Consider the following 22,303-nt stretch of genomic DNA (forward strand, 5'->3'; position numbering starts at 1 on the left):
TACAATGAATCAACCAATTGCATGCAAAAAATATGCAATGGTATAAATTGTAATGAGATAAATGAATAAAATATGAATGAAAACATCAGAATTCAACAAATATGGAGCCCTCTTCACAGTGGTGTTACCAGGATACCAAGTGTGGGTGGGCATTAGTCTTACCTGAGGGGGGCAAAAAAGTGCTAAAATGCTCAAGTAGGTCGAAATCCAGCCTAGGGCTACTGCACCTTAAAACATGTTTTTTTTTCTCCTTAATTGAGATAACTGTTGTTGTGATTTGGGCTAAACAACTAAAAGTTGATTAGATTTTTTATTTCCCATTCATCAGAACTACATCCAGTTGTCTTTGGGTGGTAGTGTGCCCGTGGGTGGGCACTGCCCCCCCTCTGGTAACACCCCTGCCTCTTGATCATGTAAATGCTTGCTTTTACAAAACAGAGCGGGTCGTATGTGCTATCGTATCACTGCTTTGAACTATGTATCATAACTTCCATAGAAACACTTATGCAACACGCTGCCTTCAAAATCGAAGGGGAATACAGAATCATACATTTAATGCCTTAAAGACTGATAGGATTACTATTGTAGGATGAATATATATATATATATATATATATAGAGAGAGAGAGAGAGAGAGAGAGAGAGAGAGAGAGAGAGAGAGAGAGAGATTATAAGAGAACAATTTAGGTCATATGAAAAAAATAATATGTCTTCTTTTGTGCCTATTTAAATTATGTTCGGAGAATGAATGAATGAATTAAGTCCAGGAATTGAACAAACTGTTGAGAATCCAAACGTGTCCGAGGATACGTGAAGGCAACTCGCTACAGTCGTAACATAATACAGTACATGCAGTAGCCGATTGTTGCGTTCTGCCAAAGTCGGATAAAAAAAACAAAAAACTTGATCATTAACAAAATTAGAATATAACAAAGGCATCGTGCCTAACATATTTCAAAATATAAAGTTTAAATTAAAGAGTAATTTCTAAGCGCAACGCATCATTTAATCTTTGCTTCTTGAAAACTGAGGACGTGGAACGGAAGTTTCCGATTTGTGATTCTGGGAGTTCCCAGTTGCTCTTGAAGGCAGCACAGTTTCTCTTGGAGAAAAGTGAAAGCCAACGCCCCAATGAGTGACATGACAGATCCTCAACTCTCCTTTGCTCGTGTCCACCCTCGCAACTTTCAAGTAGCGAGCACGGCTTCTTCGTAGCGACTGTGCTGCTTCCTGACTGACTTCTGCCAGCCTACTCCACCCACACTTGTTGTTTTAGTTTTTTTTTTCAGTCAGCTAGCACCAGCGGGACCAGCGGTGCACTGTGGGACGTCTTCGCTCGAAGTTTTGTAGCTTTGCTTTGCTTTGCTTTGCTTTAATTTCTACTACTCAGAATAAGAATGGCCGATACGTCAGCGTCCAGCTCTGGTGCCAGCTGTCTGGAGAAGCTGAAAAGTTACGTGAGGACCCAAAAAGGTTGTATCCTCGCGGCAGAAATAGTAAGTGATTCACGCCATTACTTCGATCTATAAGAAACTATTAGTAATTGTTGGGATCAGATTGATGACCATATGCAACTGTAGGGTCGGATTGAATAATACGGCCAGTAACTAACTGTTGATAAAAGTGCTATTTGTAACTTTCCGGATCGGATTGTTTACTTACATGCCACTGTATTAGTAATACGCTTCCTTCTTCATTTAAAATGGAGGAACTATCTATACAAGACATTTTTTTGGTTGTAGCGTTGCCACTTTTGCCGCGCTATACGGGTCTTCTGCTTTAACGTTTCGATCTCCTTGAGATGTTCCGTGTTTTTATATTGTTTTTTGCTCCAGACTTCGTTACAAAGGTGCAACTTAGCTCACTAAGGCAGGGTCGTCAAAACTCATTTTAGACGATGGCTCTATTATAGTTATGGTTTTGACTGTGAAACTGACAAATCCAGCGCTGGAGAATAATTATGAAAGCACTGCAAGATGAAGAAAAGAAAAATAAGAGTCCTTGAAAATCACGGATAGTTTTGACGTCCGCTGCTGCTTGCTTTTAATGTGTCATAATCATAGCTATAGTTGAAAGCAAATCACAAACACTTGAGTTTGCTTTCATGCAAAGGAAAATGTGTAGGCATTTAACTGATCATTTTGCAGTGGTGCGTTAACTTTTCCAATGCGTATTTATCATCGCTCATCGCCTCGCAAAAAATTGATTGATAATTAGTTTTTAAATCAAAAGTTAAAGATAAGAACTTGTTCAACTATTGTTCTAGAGATTTGGAAACAAAAAATGCGTGCAAAATATCCGCATTATCAAAGTTAAAACACTTTTGCCATTTTGGTTACAGATGTTACCAACAAACATATAAAACGTAGGTGCACATGATTTGCATATAGGCCACACTCAACACCTGTGTTTTATGGAGACATGCATTTTCCCCTCAGGATTTAGAACATTCCCCTTATTTCTTGCATTCGCTCTAGCATTCTTTGGTTAAATTCCACAAAGGATGAAGAACTACAGCACATTTTTACCACTTTGGCTTAACTGCGCTGTTCACTCCGCCCTCGTGCTGCCGGGCCATTGTTGACTGCGGTTGTCGTTAACCATGACAACCAGGGTGGAGCTGGGACATGGGAGCGAGCCGAGCAAGCTCCTTCTAGTCTAGAGTGTGAAGTTTAGCGCCCATTCCTAGATGGATTGCGTTTCCCCCCATGGAGGGAGCACTTCATTACAAGGTGGACCACGTGTATGGGTCGCATCAGTGGCAACTCAATGTGCGGATGCTAAAATGGAAATTAGCCATTGCGGCTATGCAGTCAAACGGCTTGATTTGCAGACACATTTTCCAGAAATAAGCAGCTAACAAAAGATTTACTGGGTTGTTCAGTTTTTACACTTGATGAGTGGACAGCCATTTTGTGTAATTAACATTTCTAACGTCTCATTTATCATACAAACACACTTTTCCACTTTCTTGACCTTGATGGCCACACAGTTTTGTTGTACTAAAAGGAGCTATGAACCAGTTTGCATTTTAGCTTGCTATACAGTTCATATCATATTCTAGCCTTTACTCAGTGGAATCTGGAGGCCATTTTAGTGATTTAAAAAAAATTTTTTTTTGGTTGGGTTTAAAGACCTTGGAAAGGGAATTTATTTCCAAATACATGATACATGTTTTGGTGATTCAAACATGCGGATATTTTTTTCGTACAATAAATATGCTGGATGACGTGTCATCCATTTTCCCAAATTGTGGAAGTTGACTTTGATTGACAGTTGACAGCTGGTGTGAGTTCATCACAGTCAGTAGACATGCCCACGGCGGAGAGAACAACTTGATTTTCTACGATTTTGAAGCCTTGTTCTATTTACTCCACTTTGTGATTTGTATTTATTGTTTTAATCTTTGAAATTTGCCGGCGTTGTTAACAACACTCTTGTCTATGGTGTGTTAAAGTTTACTCAACATTTATTTAATGGAGCCTGATTCTCCAGCTTGTTCTAAGCAAGAGCTGAGCTACTTTCTTGTGTTCATTCGGAAACAAAATTCTGCCTTTTTTTTCTCTCACTGTGGTAAACATGGAAATTAAAAGCATGTGGTGTGGGGTTTGAGGGATCACAAATCGAGGTTAAGGGTTTCCACCTGTTACTTGTGCCGCCTCTGCTTTCTCATTTGGCACCAAAGGTCCAAATGCTTAGCGTTTATGGCACACAGAGGGTCACAACTCAGCCCGGTGTAAAACGCCTTTCTACTTACCACCTGCTCTGTGTCATGATAGAAAGTGAAAAGGATGGAACTCCTTCATGGAAAGTGACTAGTTCACTTTTCTCGGGTTCTGCATCATCGCCCTTGTTTGCGATATATCAGCTTGTCACCACAGCTGTGCAGTCTGATCAGCTATCTCGCGGCGGCTTGTTAGGTGCTGGAAATAGAAAGGGAAGAATGGTACTCCTCCAGAGAAAAGTTGCTGATCGTAAAGTGTCCTCCAACACCAGCACTTCCCTCCCTCCACCTCCATGCTCGTAAATCAAGTAGCTTATAAAAGTGGCTCTCAGATGCAGGTTCAATGTTCCACCGACTTTAAAGGCACAAATTCCTTGCCGGTTGAGGAGCTTGGGCTGGGGAACAAAGAAGCAGCTCTTGGCAAAGTCAGGAGTAGCACCGCTGTGGTTTATTCCGCCCTCATCCAATCATGTCAGTTAAATGCTCAAGGAAGTAATCTTCAGCGGTGGATGGCCAAGATAGTGTGCGTTGTAGGAAGCAGATTGAAGAGCCGGAAGAAAGCTATCACACACTGTTACTGGGTGTACAATCCAGTGATGGGCGGCACTAGCGTGAACACTCAACTCAATTGTAATATTTGTTACATGAAACGATATTCTTTTTTTGGTAGCCTTTCTATTGGCTGCAATGACTGCGTTTACAATAAACCTTTCAAAACCAGAATATTGGCAGTATTCGGGTTTTTAAAAGTCATAGATAGGGCGCAATAACCTGAATATGCCCTTATTCTGTTTTTTTAAATTCCGAATATCATGCCTGTGTTACTCCCTTTCCAACCCAAATATGCGCGCATGTATACGGCGATGGGAATATCCCGAATGCATGGAACATTTTGCGCGAGGATTCTTGGTCTTTGTAGGACATAAAGTGCTTGTATGCGCGCTATTTGGCGCGCAACCCACCGGAAATACACGTTTAATTAGAGCTGGGCATCGCCTAACCGTCATCAAGTTCCTATGTGCATATTTAATCGACCACGTGGTTCCAGTCCGTTCATCGTCGCCGACAGCCAATCGGCGTCAAGAACGTAAGCGTCACGTCACAATCAGGCGCTGCACGAGCAGATGTGTTATATGTGTTTTATTGACGGAAGCAAGTAACAAGCATAAATGACCTATAATTTCGTTATGACCTTTGCCGTTTCAATCGGATTATTTAAATGTGGGCGGTAACTCCGTCCGCTGAAGTCATGTAAACAGGTTATTGCAAATGACTCAGAAGTTGGAATTTTGACCTTAACCCGAATATTGACTGTATGTAAACGTAGTCACTGTTGTACAGCACAGCCAGTGATATTTTGTTAACAGCCACTTACTGCTGGGTATCGCAGACGGAAAACAGGCGATACCCAGCTCTGGAAATAGGACAATCTTTAGCTTAGCTTTTAGGACTGGGTCACCGTGAAGCACTGGTTGTGAGCCGATGAGATATAACGGGCATCAGAAATGAGCTTTCGCACACCAAAAATACATTTCCACGTTTTAAGCTAGCGACACCCAGCTGTCTGCCGCACTGCTGCCTAGCTGCATGAATACAGCGTATCGTCGAAGTTGGGTGGAATTCTCGTGCTGTCAAAAGTTTCAAGACATAAAAGACACCTTCTTGCTTGAGTTCCCAAATGCCACTTCGTTCAAGTTGGTATTATAACGTATAGTTCTGTCATATCAACGCAACACCAGCAAAAAATCTGTTCAATGGCTAATTTAAAAAAATAAATAAGTTGACAATTGATTACGGTGTCATTGAATGAAATGGTACGATCATGTCGCCAGAACAAGCCATGCATATCAAAGTCCGTGGTCATGCCTAACCACCTCGGTGCAAAAAGCCTTTTAATACATCACAAGCGCACATGCCTGTATTATGTCATCTTCACAAAGTCTTTGTGAATGGTCTTAGAGCCATGAGTGATGCAATAATTCAAACAATGAGCCAAGTAACCATGTTTAGTAGGCTGGTATTATGCTGCACCGAGACTTACCTCCATAGCTCACGAAAATCCTTCTGCAACAAAGCATTACAGCCACTCATTTTAACAAAACAAGCCTACTTAAATGTATCTTACCTTACTATTTTCACCTATCCATCCATTCATTATGCGACCCACCTATCCTCAAGAGCACATGTGTCAAACTCAAGGCTCGGGGGCTAGATCTGGCCCGCCACGTCATTTTTTTGTGGCCTTCGAAAGTAAATTATGTGTGTCAACTTCCATGATTCTTGCTAATCTGTATTGAATTTCAAATTGTCATATGTAATGAATACTAACTGAGATATTGCAAGCGTTTTTTGTTACCACACCCATTTTCAAATTAACTTGAACAAGAACCTTTGTGACAAGTCGAACAAACTATTATCCTGACTTGTGATTTCAAAACTAGTCATCAATTTGTTGTTTATATGTAATGCTATAATGGAGCGGTTAAAGATGAATTCAACCCAAACATATTTTTTTCAAGAATATGTAAGCGGCAAAATCAACCCCTTTTTAGTCATCTCAGGAGGCAGCCAATTTGTCATTTCTGTCCACTGGAAATGACATCAGAACTACTCAGTGCTCAGATAACGACCAATCACGGCTCAGCTTCAGAAAACAGGTCAGCCATGATTTGCCGTTGAGCCCTGAGTAGTTATGATGTCATTTTCAGTAGACAAAAGTGACAAAATGGCCGCCCCCGGAGATGGCTAAAAACGAGTGGATTAACTCATATTCCACAAAGGCAATATTTATCAGAATTCCGTGTTTCAACTAGTGGGGTTTCATAGAACATATTATAAAAAAAATGTTTGGGTTGACTTCCACTTTAAACATTTATATGGTTTCTTTGTCAGACCGGCTCTCTGAGAGAAACCTGAACAACCATATGGCCCTTGACAAAAATGACTCTGACACCGCTACTCAAGAGGGCCGCGGGCATACTGAAGCACATCTATTGTTGTTTAAAAAATAAAAATAATAAATCCAAACTTCCACAATCCAATTTAGCTGACAATTTTTTCACATTTGCTTTAGCAGAAAGTAGAAATAGGAGTTTTGAACAATCCTCTGAGTATTTTCTTGAGCTTCTCAAAAATAAAGCTCTTGTGAAAAATAATAGAAAAAATATACAAATAAATATACTGGTTAAAAATTGCCCTTTGAACAATGTAAAGATCACAAACATTAAAAACTTCATGAAATGAAAGAAGTTGTCCAAAAATAACTCTTATTTTTAAGAATCGGAATCGTTAGGAATCGGAATCAAATCAAAGAACCAGAATCCAAATTCAAAAAATGCCCAACCATACCCGCAACCCTGTACTGGATAAGCGGTGTTGAAAATGGATGGAATGCATGGATCATTAACTCTCACATTCACACTTAAGAGCAATTTATCGTCTTCAATGAAGCTAACACACTTGTTTTTCGAATGTGGGAGGAAACCGGGTACTTAAGCCTCAACATTCCACACAGGAAGCCCGGAGCCCGAATTGTAACCTCCACCTCAGAACATGTGAGTCAGAAGTGCTAACCAAATGCTTCATCGCACTGCCTCACTGAAACATAACAGATTTTTTTTTTTTTTTTTTTTTTTTCTCGTCATCATCATCAATGACTCGGTGAAGGAACGGAATTTTCCATTTTGTGCTGAACACATGGTATTCTCTTTAGTGAGCTGCTGTAATTGTTGAAGGCAATGGGGGGGTGCAACGCCCTAAAAGTGACTTCCCTAGTAACCGTTGCTGTTTGAGGAGCAGCCCTTGACGCTCATGTATCTGCTGACTATATTTAGCCGACCATTCACTGCAGCGCCCCTCCGGTCACTGTGAAAAAACGCGGCTCATTATACAGATGACGCTTGGGTGGACCTTTTCAAACGGGCGCCGCGCCAACAGATGTGCGGCTGCGCTGGCAGCATGAAGGTGTCAGCGTTTCTCAGAGGCGCCCTTGTTCCAAGGGAACTTTCTAGCCGAGCGGGTCGGTCACAGCTGCCGGGGCCAGTCGGAATAGAGCCTCTTTTGTGTGGGGCCGCGTAGGATCTCAAGTACTCCCTGTCCCTCCACTGAGGCAGCCTGTGCCAGTCTGAGAACACATGAACAAGCGTGGTGGCGTGCGCATGTGATGCGTACGTGCATGCATGTGCGCGTGGTGAGCAGTGGCGGGGCCGGAGTCATTTTGGGATGGCGCGTAGTGCTTCACGTGTAAATATACGAGGGGCGTAACGATATGTTTTCTGACCAATACGATACGTGTCGATATAACTGCCTAACGGTTTGACACAAAGCGATATCACTTTTTATGAACGGTACAATTTGATACGATAAAAGGCAATTTTGATACAATATTTTGATAGTCACAATGGCTTTTCTAAATAAACCTATTCATTAAGGGTAACTCCAAATAATAGATATTTTCAATGGATTCTATTTTAAAACCAACTCCGCTTTACTGATTCCAAAATAATAAACTTTTTCCCCCCCAAAAAGTATTGATATAAGAGCAAGCTAGTTCTCTTAATATTCTAATATAAACATAGTGAAACAAAACAAGCTAGCTCTTTTTTATACAGCAACTTACCTTGTCACAATAAGCTGGTTCTTTTTATGCATTACGCATATTCTTTTTCAAAAATATCAGCTGGTCACATGGTCTGGCAGCAAGACACTCTCTGCGTGCTCTCAATGGCCTAATTTACTTACACATGTAATACAGCGCATGGTGCCTTGAGACACTAGTTTAATTCAATATGTATCTCAAATAATTATTTCCCAAGGGACATGAACGAAAAAGAAATCACTAATTTGTCAGTCACTTCCCTTCCACTGCACTGCAGGAAACCAATGTGAATTAATGGTGGTTGGATGTTGTGTAATTCGCTGTCACCATCTAGGGAGTCTGAAGTGCACTGGTACCTCCCAACGTTTTGTTCGTTTTGCTTGCTTTTTTTTTGTTTTTGTTTTTTTTTTGTTTTTTTGCTCCAGGCAAAAAAAAATATGGCCAAGCGACGGCTCGTATCTCAAAAATGTAAAGGAAGTCGTATATCAAGGCACCACTGTAATAATTTTTTGTATTGCAACTTTTGAAAGAAAGTTACTACCAGTAAATTTTACAGTTAAAAAAAAAAAAAACCTGTCAATAAACAAATTGAGAAATAATTAGTAAGATACTAACAGAAAACAAACAAGTAAATCGATAATACAAGCATGATAAAACAGAATAAACCTAACCATTAAGAGATTTAAAGTTAATCTGAAAAGTCAGTTTGCCTACCTGAAATCCCCCACTTGCATAAAACAGGCATCTATAAAATAATGTCTGTTTTCATGCTCGTGCTTTTTTGGGACAAAAATCAAGCAATTAAAAATAAGGCAATAATTAAGGCACCTACACTCTGTAACTCTACATTGTTCATCATTTGGCCAATAGTGGAATAATCAAAACATATTTAATTATGCATGCACTGATGCTACTTTTTCCTGATTGAGTAGGAGTTACAGGGACTTTCATTTGAGTACTTGTTTTCATCAGATGTTGCTAAAAAAAACAACGCAATTTTTCTTGAACATGGCATATAATGCGCTATAATAACTTTTTTTAAGTACTGGTTTGTTGTTACAACATGACAATACTAATGCAATAAATCCCATATGACAAAACAAAAACAAAACAAAAACCTGTGATCATTTAAATGAACAGCAAGCCAGCATTAAATGCACTGTTGAAAAATAACAATGTTGAAACAAAGAAAATACAACGAAACTGACAAAGAGATGCTTGGAATTACCAACACAATTTCCTCTGCACAATACAAAGAAAAATGGATTCCGTCTGCAAACGTATCACTTAAAAGGACAGTGTGTAGAATTCAGTGCCATCTAGTGGTCAACTAATAGAATGCGATGACCTAAGATGGAAGCGCGCACATTTTGAATCTCATGCACTACGGTGCCTCTGAGAGACCACACGTCGCAAGCCTACCAACAGTTTCTTCAGCAGAGGTGCAAGAAAAATGTCATCACAAAAGACTTTTAGTATTATCTCAAGTCATGAAGTAAGTGCATTGCATTTGTTACACATGCAGTTGATGATGCGTACGAACGACTGTACGTTCGCTAAGTTTGTCTCACTCGAGTATCCGTAGCCCAAAGATGGCAGTGAAACATTGCAGCCGCCTGTATGGCAGGCGTTCCCTATGTAATATAATTAGAGGTTACTTCACCTACGGTTATATAAAAATAATTACGTTGATGTGATAGAGCATATTTTTTTTGCATATTGTTGCAATAAATATTGGGTTTTTATAAGGATTGATCAGTGAAAATGCAAAACATTCTACACATTGTCCCTTTAAAGGCATCACAGTCTGATGTAACAGTAAAGGAAATCTGTTAGGAGCAAATTACATGGTAAAATACAAAACACATACACAATATGAACACCTAATTATCAACTAGTTTTGCCTTCTGTGTCGTTAAAAGTATCTCCATGCCAATGTTCCCTCTAATTTTTCATGCATCTAAACATTCACACAAACTCCCTGAGCATTCCTTGCACCATGGTGAGCAACATGAAACATGCAGACGGCAGCCAAACCAGTATCACACCTGTCCAAAACCTGAGATAATAACACATTACGTTATGTGCGTATGTTACAATTAAAGTCAAACCACCTACAGCGTATATTGAAATAGACTATCATTGAATAGAGATTTGTGACATGAATTAGTCCCAGTTAGAATTGGTGAAACATTTGAGGCCACGTTTTATTTTGTGAATTGGTGATAATTGACTTCAGTGTAATTCAAGAAATTCAAGAAATCAATGTAATTAAATGGGAAGTTTGTAAAAATGATAATTGTTAATAAATTAAAAAAAAATATTTTATGGAACGAAAGACTACCGTGGCATGGAAGCCTCATCGCGACTAGACTAAACGCGTCTCCTTTTCGGTCCTTTTAGCACCTTTTTAGACCTTTGAGGGCCGCGGCCAATGGGAAGCTAAAACTGCGCCACAGCCATAGAAGCCTCACCGCGAAAATAGCCGAGAGCCGATGACATAGTTGGAAAAAATGGGCTTCCGACAATGCTTAAGCCTTAAATTTTTTTAAGTTTCTCATCTATCGTTTATTGACTACAAAATGGCCGTCCATCATAGGCGGATAGACGGACCGGTCCATCACATAGGCGGATAACTAACACTAACTAATGGAATGCGCTATATAAATGAAATTGTCTTGTATTGTATTGTATTGTATTTTATTTTAAGTGAACCAAGCATAATATTCAACCATTAAACGGTGGTCCCCATCCCCTGGGCGGGTCGCGGACCACTTTGGACTGGGCCGCGGCAGGCTGTACAGTTGAAAGAATATCAAACTTACAGTATTTGCAATTTTTTAATTTTTTTTTAACCGAGGCTGAAATTATTTTATTTTGAAAAATGAATGGATTCTCTCTCTGTTAAATCCGTTCATGATGGACTCATGTCAAATCTCGGTGCTATAACGCTAATGCGGCCACAAGCTAGCAAAATGAGTAAAAACAGATGTATTTGGAAAGTTTCATTCCAACGGGGAAAAGGCCCACTGATGATACAACACAAGAGCCTCTGACCATGAAGAGAAAGAAACAAATTGTTGAATGTTTACTAATTTATGGCTTGCTAACAAATACAGTATTTGATATAAAAAAAATATGTACTGTGAGTACATTCCGAGAAGAAAGATTTTAACTCTGCTCAAGGCTGTCAGTGGTGAGGTTGAAAATGCTTGTAAGCATTGGTCAATGTTGTTTGAATGCATGCGCCCACGCCGTTTGACAATAGCTCAATTCAAAGTGGAACGTTTGTAGACAGCCATCTGTGTGTGAGTTAAGATTTTTTTTTTTTTCCCCAAAGTGGCAGCACTAAAGGGGAAAAGATCGAAAAGAATGCAGGCCTTCTTTTTCCCTCATATGGAAAAATATGAGCTTTTATTGAACATGCGGGTCAAAGTATTCTGGATTATTCTCATGCTTGTGGGAACTCCTCTGACAGAGTGCAGGATTCTCAAAGTGTGCTCTGCGGGCTCCCTCTTGTAGTACACCGAAGAATCACTGCATAAGTACAGTTCAGTATTAGCATTTCATCTCGCTTTGTTCTCCAACAGTTTTTGGGCTACAGCTTTGTTGGGACGTATGTGCAATAATTTCTTTTTAAATTGAATCACTGAGTATAGTTTTTTAAATTGTATTTAATTTATGTTAAGCGCAGCATTCATGTTCCATCTGTGCATAATGTTGCACTGGCTTACCAAATACTGTAATAAATCGTTTTTAGGAATAAAACCTCTACATGTTTTTGATGAACACTTTGACCAACAAAGTTTTTTGTACTATGTTTATTAAAGGGGAAGTCAACCCAAACATATTTTTTTCAAGCATGTGTTCTAGTCAGGCTCACTAGTTGAAGCAAGGCATTCTGATTAACATTGTGTTTGTGGAATATGAGTTAAGCAGCACAATTTAACCATCTCAGCGGGCAGCCATTTTGTCACTAATGTCAACTGAAAATGACTTCACGGTTGCTCAGGGCTCAGATAATGACTAATCATGGCTCAGCTTCAGAAAGCAGGTGCGCTTTGATTGGTCGTTACCTAAACACTAAGCAACTGTGATGTCATTTTCAGTCGACAGAAGCGACAAAATGGCTGTCCCCAGAGAGAGCTAAAAACCGGTGCATTAACTGTTATTCCACAAACGCAATATTAATCAGAATGTGTTGTTTCAACTAGTTGGCCCGCATTGAACACATTTTTGAAAACAAATGTTTGGTTTGACCTCATCTTTAATATGAAAATAGCAATGTATGGTATAGTACTTAAAAGCAGACAGTAATAACATCATTAAATGAAATGTTTTAGGATTAATTTATTTAACCACTCCTGGTCTGCACTCCTTAGCCACCAGGGGGCAGTATAATATATATACATATGGATATTCAGCGAGCTGAAGTAATAATAGGAATTAAACAGATTATTCCATCCGTTTATATCAATTTTAAAATGCTGCCAATTTGCCCTATACTGCCCTCTACTGTCGACTGAAATTGACATTAAGCTGCCCTCTGACTCGCATCACAAACGTCACCAGACCAAACACGAGAAGCAGATGAGCTGCGGCGTTTGAAATTTGAGCCTGACGGCAGTTTGACGTCAATTTCAGTCAACAGTAGAAGTTAAGGCAACGCAAGGCAAGAAAGCTTTTTTTATATAGCACATTTCATGTACAAGCTAACTGAACGAAAGAAGGCAGTATAGGACAAAATGGCCGCCCCGTGAGGTGGATGTAAAGGGATGTCTTAATCTGCTTAATTCTTATTCCACAAATGAAATATTAATCAGTATACTGTGTTCAGACTAATGGGGTACATGCAACATATTGCAAAGATTTGTTTTGTCTTTAATCTTAACAAACATTTATAAGTTATGTGGTGCAGTTGAATACAAAATGTGGACTTCTTTGTTTTATGTTTGGTTTGAGAGTAAACTTCAAGAGGAGGGAATGGCAATAAAAAGCTGGAAGTAAGAACTTGGCCTCTTTTTAAAAGAATTGTTCACTATCTGCCAAACTGAATTGACTTGAGTTGACTGCCATCATCTGATTGATTGGTTTATTTAACATATAGACATATTATAAGATCGAAATAAAAATTGGACAACAAAGAAATAAAATCATCGATAGATGTCATATTTCAATGCTGTTTACATGTTCAAAGGGAGTAGGATGAAGTACAAAAACGTGTCTAGTCCTCTATATTTATATATTTCTCATATGAAATTATTACAGTAGTAGTTTATTCATACATAAAAAAGTAGATCTAATTCTTGTATCGCAAAAAATATTAGCCGAATGGCGGCTCATATCTTGAAAAACTGGGCTTAGTTGTAACTCGTGGTACTGTACTAGGGGAACCAACTTGGTGTAAGTTTGCCAACCACTGATGACTGTTGTCATCCTTCGTCCACCCTCCCAGATCATCAGCTTCATCGTTATCATCTGCTACGCGGCGTCCCTGTACGGAGGCTACTCGGCTGTCGCCATCTGCGAGATGATCTTCGCCATAGTCTTCTTCGCCATCTTCATGATGGATCTGGACAAGCAGTTCCAACTGGTCAACTGGATGTGGAGCGTAAGTGGCAAGTGTGTGGCGCTGTCGTGGTCTGATCGCGCAAAAACCTCACCTTTCGCTTTTGCCCTTTTTGCTCAGGATCTGTTCCGGGCCGGCATTGGCGCAATCCTTTACATCATCACTTCGCTGGTGTGTGTGATTGGAGGAGCTGGCGACGGCGCTCGCATCGCAGGCGGGGTCAGTGAAGCTGGCACACATGCTCGCAACAGTTATCATTCATGCACATTTCCCGTTTCCTTCACGTAGGCATAATTTACTTCATTGACTAGTTAACAATCACTTAATTATGGTTTCAACTAGGGCTGTTCGATTTTGCCTAACAAGAAAATCCCGATTATTTTCTCTCAAACCCGATTTTACGATTACGATTTCTTTGTAAAATTAAAAATAATGAAAAATGAAGTATTTTGAATGTCTTTTATTTAAACTTAATTTTTCTTTCTTTGAACTCAAAATGCCAGTCAATTTAACTTAATACCCACAGAACAGTCCATTGGGATTAACAGCATTTTATTTACACAAATGATTTCAGATCTGTTCTTAATCAAACCAATAACGAAAGAAGAAAGTGCATATACCATCTGAAAAGAAATCATCAACATGAGAGAAGGTAGACAGTCAAGTCTGTAAACCAAACAGTCTGTCAGCAAGTCATTTTGCCAACCAGCTAGTGACTAGCCTTTCACCTTTCTCCCTGGTCTTAGTTAAACATAAATCAATGATTAGTTTAAAACTGTCACTCAATAATACGATGCACTGTCAAGCTTAATAGACGACTTTCAGACGTTGAGTTACTTGCTCACGGGTTGTATTGTACATGTGGGGCACACACTACACTACAGATCTATTTTTGCCCGATTTACTAACTAAACGCTCACTTGCCTGAGCAAATAGCAGAATCGCCGGTAGCGCTGGCGTTGTTGTCGTTTTTCCGGACTGCGCGCTCGTGGGAGGAAGCGAAAATGCAGAGGAAACTACGGTGGCTTAGATACACCAAAAAAAAAAAAAAAATCTAACGTGCCGATTTGAACGTTTTAACATCGTTTTATCCAGAAAATTCGGTTTCGGTTCAAAATCGCTTATGAATTTTAGGTCATCCCAAAACACAGTTTGATCCTTGTTGGAGCGCTGCGCCATTTTGGCCGAAAATGACCCAGAGAAAAACTTTTAACTTTTAAAATTTTACAAGGCTCACAAAAAGTTAGGCATATTTGGCTTTGGAGTGAAATTTGTGCATAACTTTAAAATACACTGAAATCTTTGCAGGTGAATTTATTTTGACCTTCTCTTGTGAATGCACAATTGTGCCATATTTCAGTACTTTTTGCTACTATTCCTTACAAGGCACTTACGTCAAAATTCACAACAGGCGATCCATGAATGAACCAGTAAATGTCCTGGCTCAATAAGTAATTTAACAGTCCTTTTCGTCATGTTGTTCACGTTTTGACATTACCTAACAATTGATCAACAGCACCGATAGAATGTTCTCAGAGGGAAGTGGCCCCTGAGCTTAGAGTTTCATCAGCAGGTTGCTACAGAGAGACTGGAAGAGTCACAGAAAGACTTACAAGAGTGTTTATGCACCACCAACTTTCACATTGAACAAAAACAGGGCGAAACATTTCCTTCTGGTCGAGGTGACTGGCGGAGCCCTCTAGCAGGAGAGTGGGAAAGGGTGAGGGTTAGTGCAGGGGTCTTCAATCCTGTTCCTGGAGGTCCGCCGTCCTAACTGTTTTCCATCTCTCCCTGCTGCAACACACCTGATTCAAATGATCAGATAATCGGCAAGGTCTGCGGAAGCTGGAGAATGATCCTGATCATTTGAATCAGGTGTGTTGCAGCAGGAGAGATGGAAAACAGACAGGATCGCGGCCCTCGAGGAACAGGATTGAAAAACCCCTGGGTTAGTGGAACCTGGCAACTAAAATGTATTTTGTTTGACACAAAAGGTCTTCAAGAGTTACCAAAGATGCCCATATCAGATGTTTAGGATTTGTTCGGGTTAAATGATATTCTGTGCATGCGAGTTTTGTCCAAAGACAACAGCCATAAAGAAAAACAATGTTCGCCAATAGTCTGCCAACCTGTTTAACTGTTTGCTCGTGCAACCACCTACATCAGGCCCAATGGGCACACTTCGAAATGAATTGGTCGATTCATAGATCGTACACCTGTTGTGAATTTTGCCGTTCGTATGTTTACCATCTGCATCAGTGGTGGGCTACGTATGGCTGAAAACAGCTTTCTCCATTATTTAATTTTATATTCATATTAGAATGATTACAATGTGATTTTACCCTAAAACCCTTTATACATATGCATGTAACCAATTTTTAATTTAATGTATTCATTTATTTTTCCGCATCAAGGAATGACATGGCCCATCATTCTGTTTGAAACATTTAGTGGGGGCCCTTGAACAAAAATGTTTGCCCCCACCTAGTCTACATACTGTAGATGAAAGTAGGGCAGGCTTCGCTAGCTGATAACTGTAGATATATATATATAAAGCAAGTGTAAATGAAGATGGAACTTTGGGGAAAAAAAGGTTGCATTGAAAATCCCCTTTCTAATGATGCTGTTGTAGCTAATTGACACCTAAATTAAACCAGAGTAAAGTTTTTAGTAGACAAAGGACTAGGCTGGATGACAAGTTCATAAAACCGATTTTAGTAGGTCTCTCCCTCAGAAATATTTCCAGCCCTTGTCCCAGCTTTTAAGCCCTCTTCTTTTTTTGGTGTGTGAAATCAAATGAAAACAACAAATCAGGCAAATACAATGTGTCCTTGCATAGCACAGTCCGTGTATTGTTCTCTCTTGGGCCGTACACGCATGGAGGAATCCAGAGCCCATTGGCCCATTTGAATCATGATGGACCCCTTGTGGTGTCAATTTTATTCCTTCTGGAAATCTTCTTGTCTTTTATAGATATTTTTTGTACTCATTAATGAACGTCTGTATTTTGTGCTTACATTTTTAAAAATCCTGGATTTCAGTGTATCAGACTTACTGTAAAATGTGAAGGTTTGTGTCATTCTTGGATTTGTGTGACTCAATTAGATCAGGCCAGATCAGAGGGAGGAAGACATAGATAAAGGAATAATCAATTATGACGCCAATATACACAATGACTCACATATACTGTAGTCTTACTTGTACTTCTGCTACAAACTTCAGACAGATTGGCCAAATAGGGTCATTGTTAGTACACGATTAGAAAACAGCTCATCCAGGAATGGCCAATCAGAGAAAGGGGGATTGTCCAAAATGACATCATAAGCTGGTGTTTGCTCACTGTTCTTCAGTCCCTCTGAAAGATGCTTGGCATTTTGTTTCTCTGAGATTGGGAATCAATTCTTTGTGAACAATGCTGATCAAACCCTTGCCCTTTTGCCTGTTGGACTTTGACAACTTTTCCGGATTGAGGTGTTGGACGGGACCCTGACTCTGAGCTGGCCTTTCCCCCTTGGGTGGTCCCTCAGCCCAAATTCAGCCTTTTCCAGAAATACAACACGCCTTTATGCACCTGATTAATATTTGCTTACGTTGTTGTAAAGTAACATTAAAGTCACTTAATAGTAAACATTCTCATTAAAAAGTCAGTTGTTCATTCATTCATTCATTCATTAAAAAAAATGTTTGGCTGTGTAATAAGCATTTTGATGCTTAGCCACCAGCATTTTAAAGCTTGAAACTATTTGCATAAATTATTTATACCACGGGGAAGGTTTTATTTACATGTCACAAACTTTCAGTGACTTTCATTGTTGTGTAACTATGGCAGAGTCATATGTGCATACTAGTACACTACTTTTCCTAGTTCTAACATGTTGAATACAAATGCAGGCTAGTTATGACGCCTTTGTTGACATTTGTCAGGTCGATTAAATGGGCAGAACTGATGCACATGACTCACTGTCATAGCAGTGCTGAGGTAATAACCTAAACAAGCATTTCAAAGATTGGTGGTTGTTTTAAAAAAAAAAAACAGTGTAACAAACAATGGCAAAAAACAAACTTAGGTCATGGGAGCGCGGTTGCTCTCTTAATGTCATGATCATAACTACTTTGGAGTCAGACAGTCCAAATGTAACTAGTTGATTCTGCTCGCCTCTTAAGGAGCTCTTGAAAGGGAACAGAAAACTCCCTCCACTGGCACTTTACGGATCTGCTATTTGTTTTCAAAGATCAAAATTGAGTGCTTGCCGTTCAACACAACTTGAAACTCTACCCTTGTTTTTTGGGGGTTTTTATTTATATTTGTATTGTTTAAAATAATGTTCAATTGCTAAATGTTTAATGTTTTACATTTGGTTATATACAGCACTTTTTTAAAAAGTTGAGTTTGTTTTTAAAATGCTCCACAAATAAACTTGAATAGAGTTTTGTAATATAATTTCACACTTAATACAACCTTGCACTTCACATTAAATAGCTTACAGATTAGATTTTTTTTTTTTTTAAAGTTTAAAAAAATACACCGGAAGTATGCATGCATGTCACCTTTGCGATGCTTAAAATTATCTAATGTCAAGCAATTTTATATTTATATATATATATATATATATATATATTAGCTTTTTTTAAACATACACATGAAGCAAAAACTCTCCTTAACTCATTCACTGCCAAGGGCATATTTATCTGTATTTTCAAATGTCGGTCAATGAATGAGCTAACATCCAGAAATTGGTGAATTTAAAAATAGCTAACCGTGAACAGGGTTGACGCTATTTGTGTTTTTTCTGAATTAAGTGCATTCCTCTATTTCAGGTTTTTGGCTTGATCGCTGGTCTGCTGTTCGCCTACGACACGTACACCATCTTCTTGCAAATCAAGAGCACCAGGCAGCACACAGCAGCTGCCACCGGTGAGAAGGAGCACTGCTCATTTTTTGATTTACACTGAGTGGCGATTGGCTGGCAACCAGTTCAGGGTGTACCCCGCCCACTGCCCGATGACAGCTGGGATAGGCTCCAGCACGCCCGCGACCCTTGTGTAGGATAAGCGGATTGGATAATGGATGGATGGTTTATGCATACTGTAGTGTACATACAGTGCTATCAGATTCAGGCCCTGTGGATAAAAATGTGTATCAAAGCCAATGCTAATGTGACTGCAGTACAAACGGACTTAAACTGATCCACTCTGTCAACGTGTCATTGAACTAGCACCATTGTTGATGGCGTTTGACTTGAAATTTTGATAATATCCAAAATACAGACGGAGCACTGTCACTTTTCGTGAAAATTTGCGAGTAATTCACCCCGAATAAGGTTTGTAATTGCCTTTAGGTGCCACAAGATGTCATCAAAGCATTTTGTTCTATTAGACAATGGAAAGAACTGACTGAAGAAAGCTCCACCACTCATTTCAAAAGAGGTCCTTGTCACCAACATACCACAAGATGGCGCCGAAGCAGTATTTTGGTATTAGATACTGATTCGTCTGAGCAAAAAAAAAACCCAACTAAACAGAAAATGGTTGAGTTTTTCAGCAAATACGGAAACATAACGCAAATAGGCGAATATCCCAAATGCTGAATCATGTCTATTTTGGGGTTCAGGGTATACACCTCCATAAATGTACCATAATCTAAGGTACAGGAAAATCATAGACCATTAAATATGGCCCGTATACAGTATGGTACATTAGCACTTGACAGATTATAAACTATGGTGTAAATATGATGAATCATTAAATATGACACGTTATTGGTACAGAAATCTAAAATATTATATTATTTAGAGACTATTATTTTTTTTATCATTTTTAACTTTATTATTATTTGTTTGATTTACTGTGTATGTATATATATCGTCGCTATCCTTTTAAAAACACTTATGTTGAGTTTTGGAAAAATGTTTAATTTTCACTTTATTGCAATGTCTGTAATGTGGAAACGCCATTCACGGAAAAATACTTGTAAAAATACTAGTAATTGAACAAATGGACGTGTTTTTCACAGGACAGCGACGATATGTATGTGTGTATATATATGTGTGTGTATATATGTGTGTGTATATATGTGTGTGTATATATCAATCAATCAATCACATTTTATTTATATAGCACTTTTCATACATAAAAATGCAACTCAAAGTGCTTTAAAACATTCAAAGCAAAACATAGAATTATCTTCAATCAAAAGAAAAGATAAATTATTTAAAATATGTGTGTGTATATATATGTGTGTGTGTATATATATATATATATAAATCTAAATATGTGTACATATATATATATATTTATGTGTATGTTTATATATATATATGTATATTTATGTGTAGGTATATATATATATATATATATATATATATATATATATATATATATATATATATATATATATATATATATATATATATATATATATATATATATATATATATTAGGGATGCTCCGATCGATCGGGCACCGATCATGATCGGCCGATTTTCGTGAAAAATTACGAATATTCGATCAAAGCCTTTTATTGCCGATCAAAACATCCGATCACCCGCAGATATGGCGGAGTCCAATTTTAGAACCAATGCGTTTGAAGTATGTGCATGTTTCACATGTCGAGATACATGCCACTTGGAAAAAACATGCTCATGAACTGTAAATAGATACGGGCACTAAAATGGGAAATGGACAGTTAGACATTCAATGTAAATACAGCGTAAAAACATGTCCTTAAAAATGTATGTGTAATAATGTATTTCATTTCACTTTGATTTGTAATGTGTGTTTTTCTTAGATGACGGAGTCTAAGTACACCAACGTGCGTGTAACCTCTGTTGAGCATTCAGCGGAACAACAAGAGGACAGGGGATGGCAGAAGTGGGGAGGGGACAAAGGACAGTAAAAGGAACAGGTCAAAGTTCAAATCCGTGTCAACACCAGATTTTTTTTTTTTTTTTTTACGAGCCACACCTAAGAGGATGATGACCATGGTGATGACGCAGAGGCGCCACACATGCGTAAACGGCAGTGGGGACGCCACTCACAAACCCAAAACTCAACGTGGGATCATCAGCTAAAAAGGGAAACGTGAAAGTGATAGTCCGTGTCAAAGGTCGGCCCCATCTGTCCTCCGGGAGCTTGTCTTGTCAATTTCCACTTTTAATGGACTTCTGTAGTTAGTAGTAACCGTTTTGTTTAAATGTGTATGGGTGCTTTAGACATTATTTAACATCATAATGATCAGCCTCGTGTGTTTTAAGGGTTTTTTTTTCATTTAATAAGTCGTCCAGCTTGTTCAAAATTGATGTCCTTCACTGTGTGTGTGTGTGTCCAAGTGCCTGTGTGGTCATTTGAGATTCCACGATCCGAAACACTTGAAGTTATCTACCTGCTTGGATCTAGTAATTTTTATTTTACACATTTAATCGTTTTTATTTGAACTGCTGACATCCACTCACCATAAAATATCATTCTTGTGTGTCACAGTGTTACTGTGTGGTTCCACGTTATGATAAGCATACTTTGTATTTAATGCTAACAGATTTGTGTACGTTTGTGTCGATAAATCCAGCCGAGGTCCGTAACCTCTCGTTCTTTTTCACTTTTGCATTGAAGCCCCCTTCGTCCTGTGACAGGACACATGAAGAAAAGCAGTAATAAATGACAATGTCATATGTCTGATTTTCATTCATTCATTCATAATCTTTTTTTTTTTTTTTAATCCGTTTTGTCAATTTCTTGGTTGTTGGTTTGTTTAAAAAAAAAAAAAAAAAAAAGACCCCATTGCCATTGTGATCGCTAACGTTCTTTACAAATGTAATTTCACAGTCAAAAGCAACTTTAGTTTTGGGAAATAAAAGCCATTGTTACAACAAATACTCTTTCACTAGTATTTTTTATTTATTTGGAATTGAAAATTATAAGATACCGTGATATATCTTGCAATTTTTATTTTAACTAGGTTATTATCTAATTATTATTATTAATATTATTTAAAGGCTAGCTCAGCGGTTCTGTGGCACTCCCTCTGGCGGTACGCAAAGTACTCACAGAATTAAATCTTTGAACTAGGGCGTCACGGTGGCCGACTGGTTAGCATGTCCTCCTCACAGTTCACAGGTCGTGGGTTCGATCCCGGCTACGACCTCCCTGTGTGGAGTTTGCATGTTCTCCCTGTGCCTGTGTGGGTTTTCTCTGGGTCCTCCGGTTTCCTCCCACATTCCAAAGACATGCATGGTAGGTTAATTGGACACTCTAAATTGTCCCAAGGTGTGATTGTGAGTGTGGATGTTTGGCGCAGGCAACCAATTCGGGGTGTCCTCCGCCTACTGCCTGAAGACAGCTAGGATAAGCTCCAGCACTCTCCGTGACCCCTGTGAGGATAAGCGGTATAGATAATGGATGGATGAATGGAATCTTT

The 22,303-nt window shown here is 38.9% G+C and overlaps 1 protein-coding gene across 1 annotated transcript; it reads left to right on the top strand.

The window, feature by feature from the left end:
- The first annotated feature begins 1,053 nt into the window (after positions 1-1,053).
- Positions 1,054-21,759, top strand: plp2b (proteolipid protein 2b). Its single transcript, XM_086031822.1, has 5 exons — positions 1,054-1,496; positions 13,777-13,932; positions 14,011-14,109; positions 18,709-18,805; positions 20,678-21,759. Exons 1-5 carry the CDS (start codon positions 1,398-1,400, stop codon positions 20,689-20,691), a joined length of 465 nt encoding a protein of 154 aa, XP_085887948.1. The 5' UTR covers positions 1,054-1,397; the 3' UTR covers positions 20,692-21,759.
- The last annotated feature ends 544 nt before the right edge of the window (positions 21,760-22,303 follow it).

Source organism: Filicampus tigris, chromosome 1 (assembly GCF_054856515.1).
Source record: "Filicampus tigris isolate MCC_2025a chromosome 1, RoL_Ftig_1.0, whole genome shotgun sequence".
In the NCBI taxonomy this organism is placed as follows: Eukaryota; Metazoa; Chordata; class Actinopteri; order Syngnathiformes; family Syngnathidae; genus Filicampus; species Filicampus tigris.

Excerpts from the sequence above, each read along its gene's own strand:
- plp2b (XM_086031822.1), top strand. The coding sequence starts at position 1,398 with ATGGCCGATACGTCAGCGTCCAGCTCTGGTGCCAGCTGTCTGGAGAAG. Across the intron at positions 13,933-14,010 it reads TGGTCAACTGGATGTGGAGC|GATCTGTTCCGGGCCGGCAT; the intron begins GTAAGTGGCAAG and ends CTTTTTGCTCAG. Across the intron at positions 14,110-18,708 it reads GCGCTCGCATCGCAGGCGGG|GTTTTTGGCTTGATCGCTGG; the intron begins GTCAGTGAAGCT and ends CCTCTATTTCAG.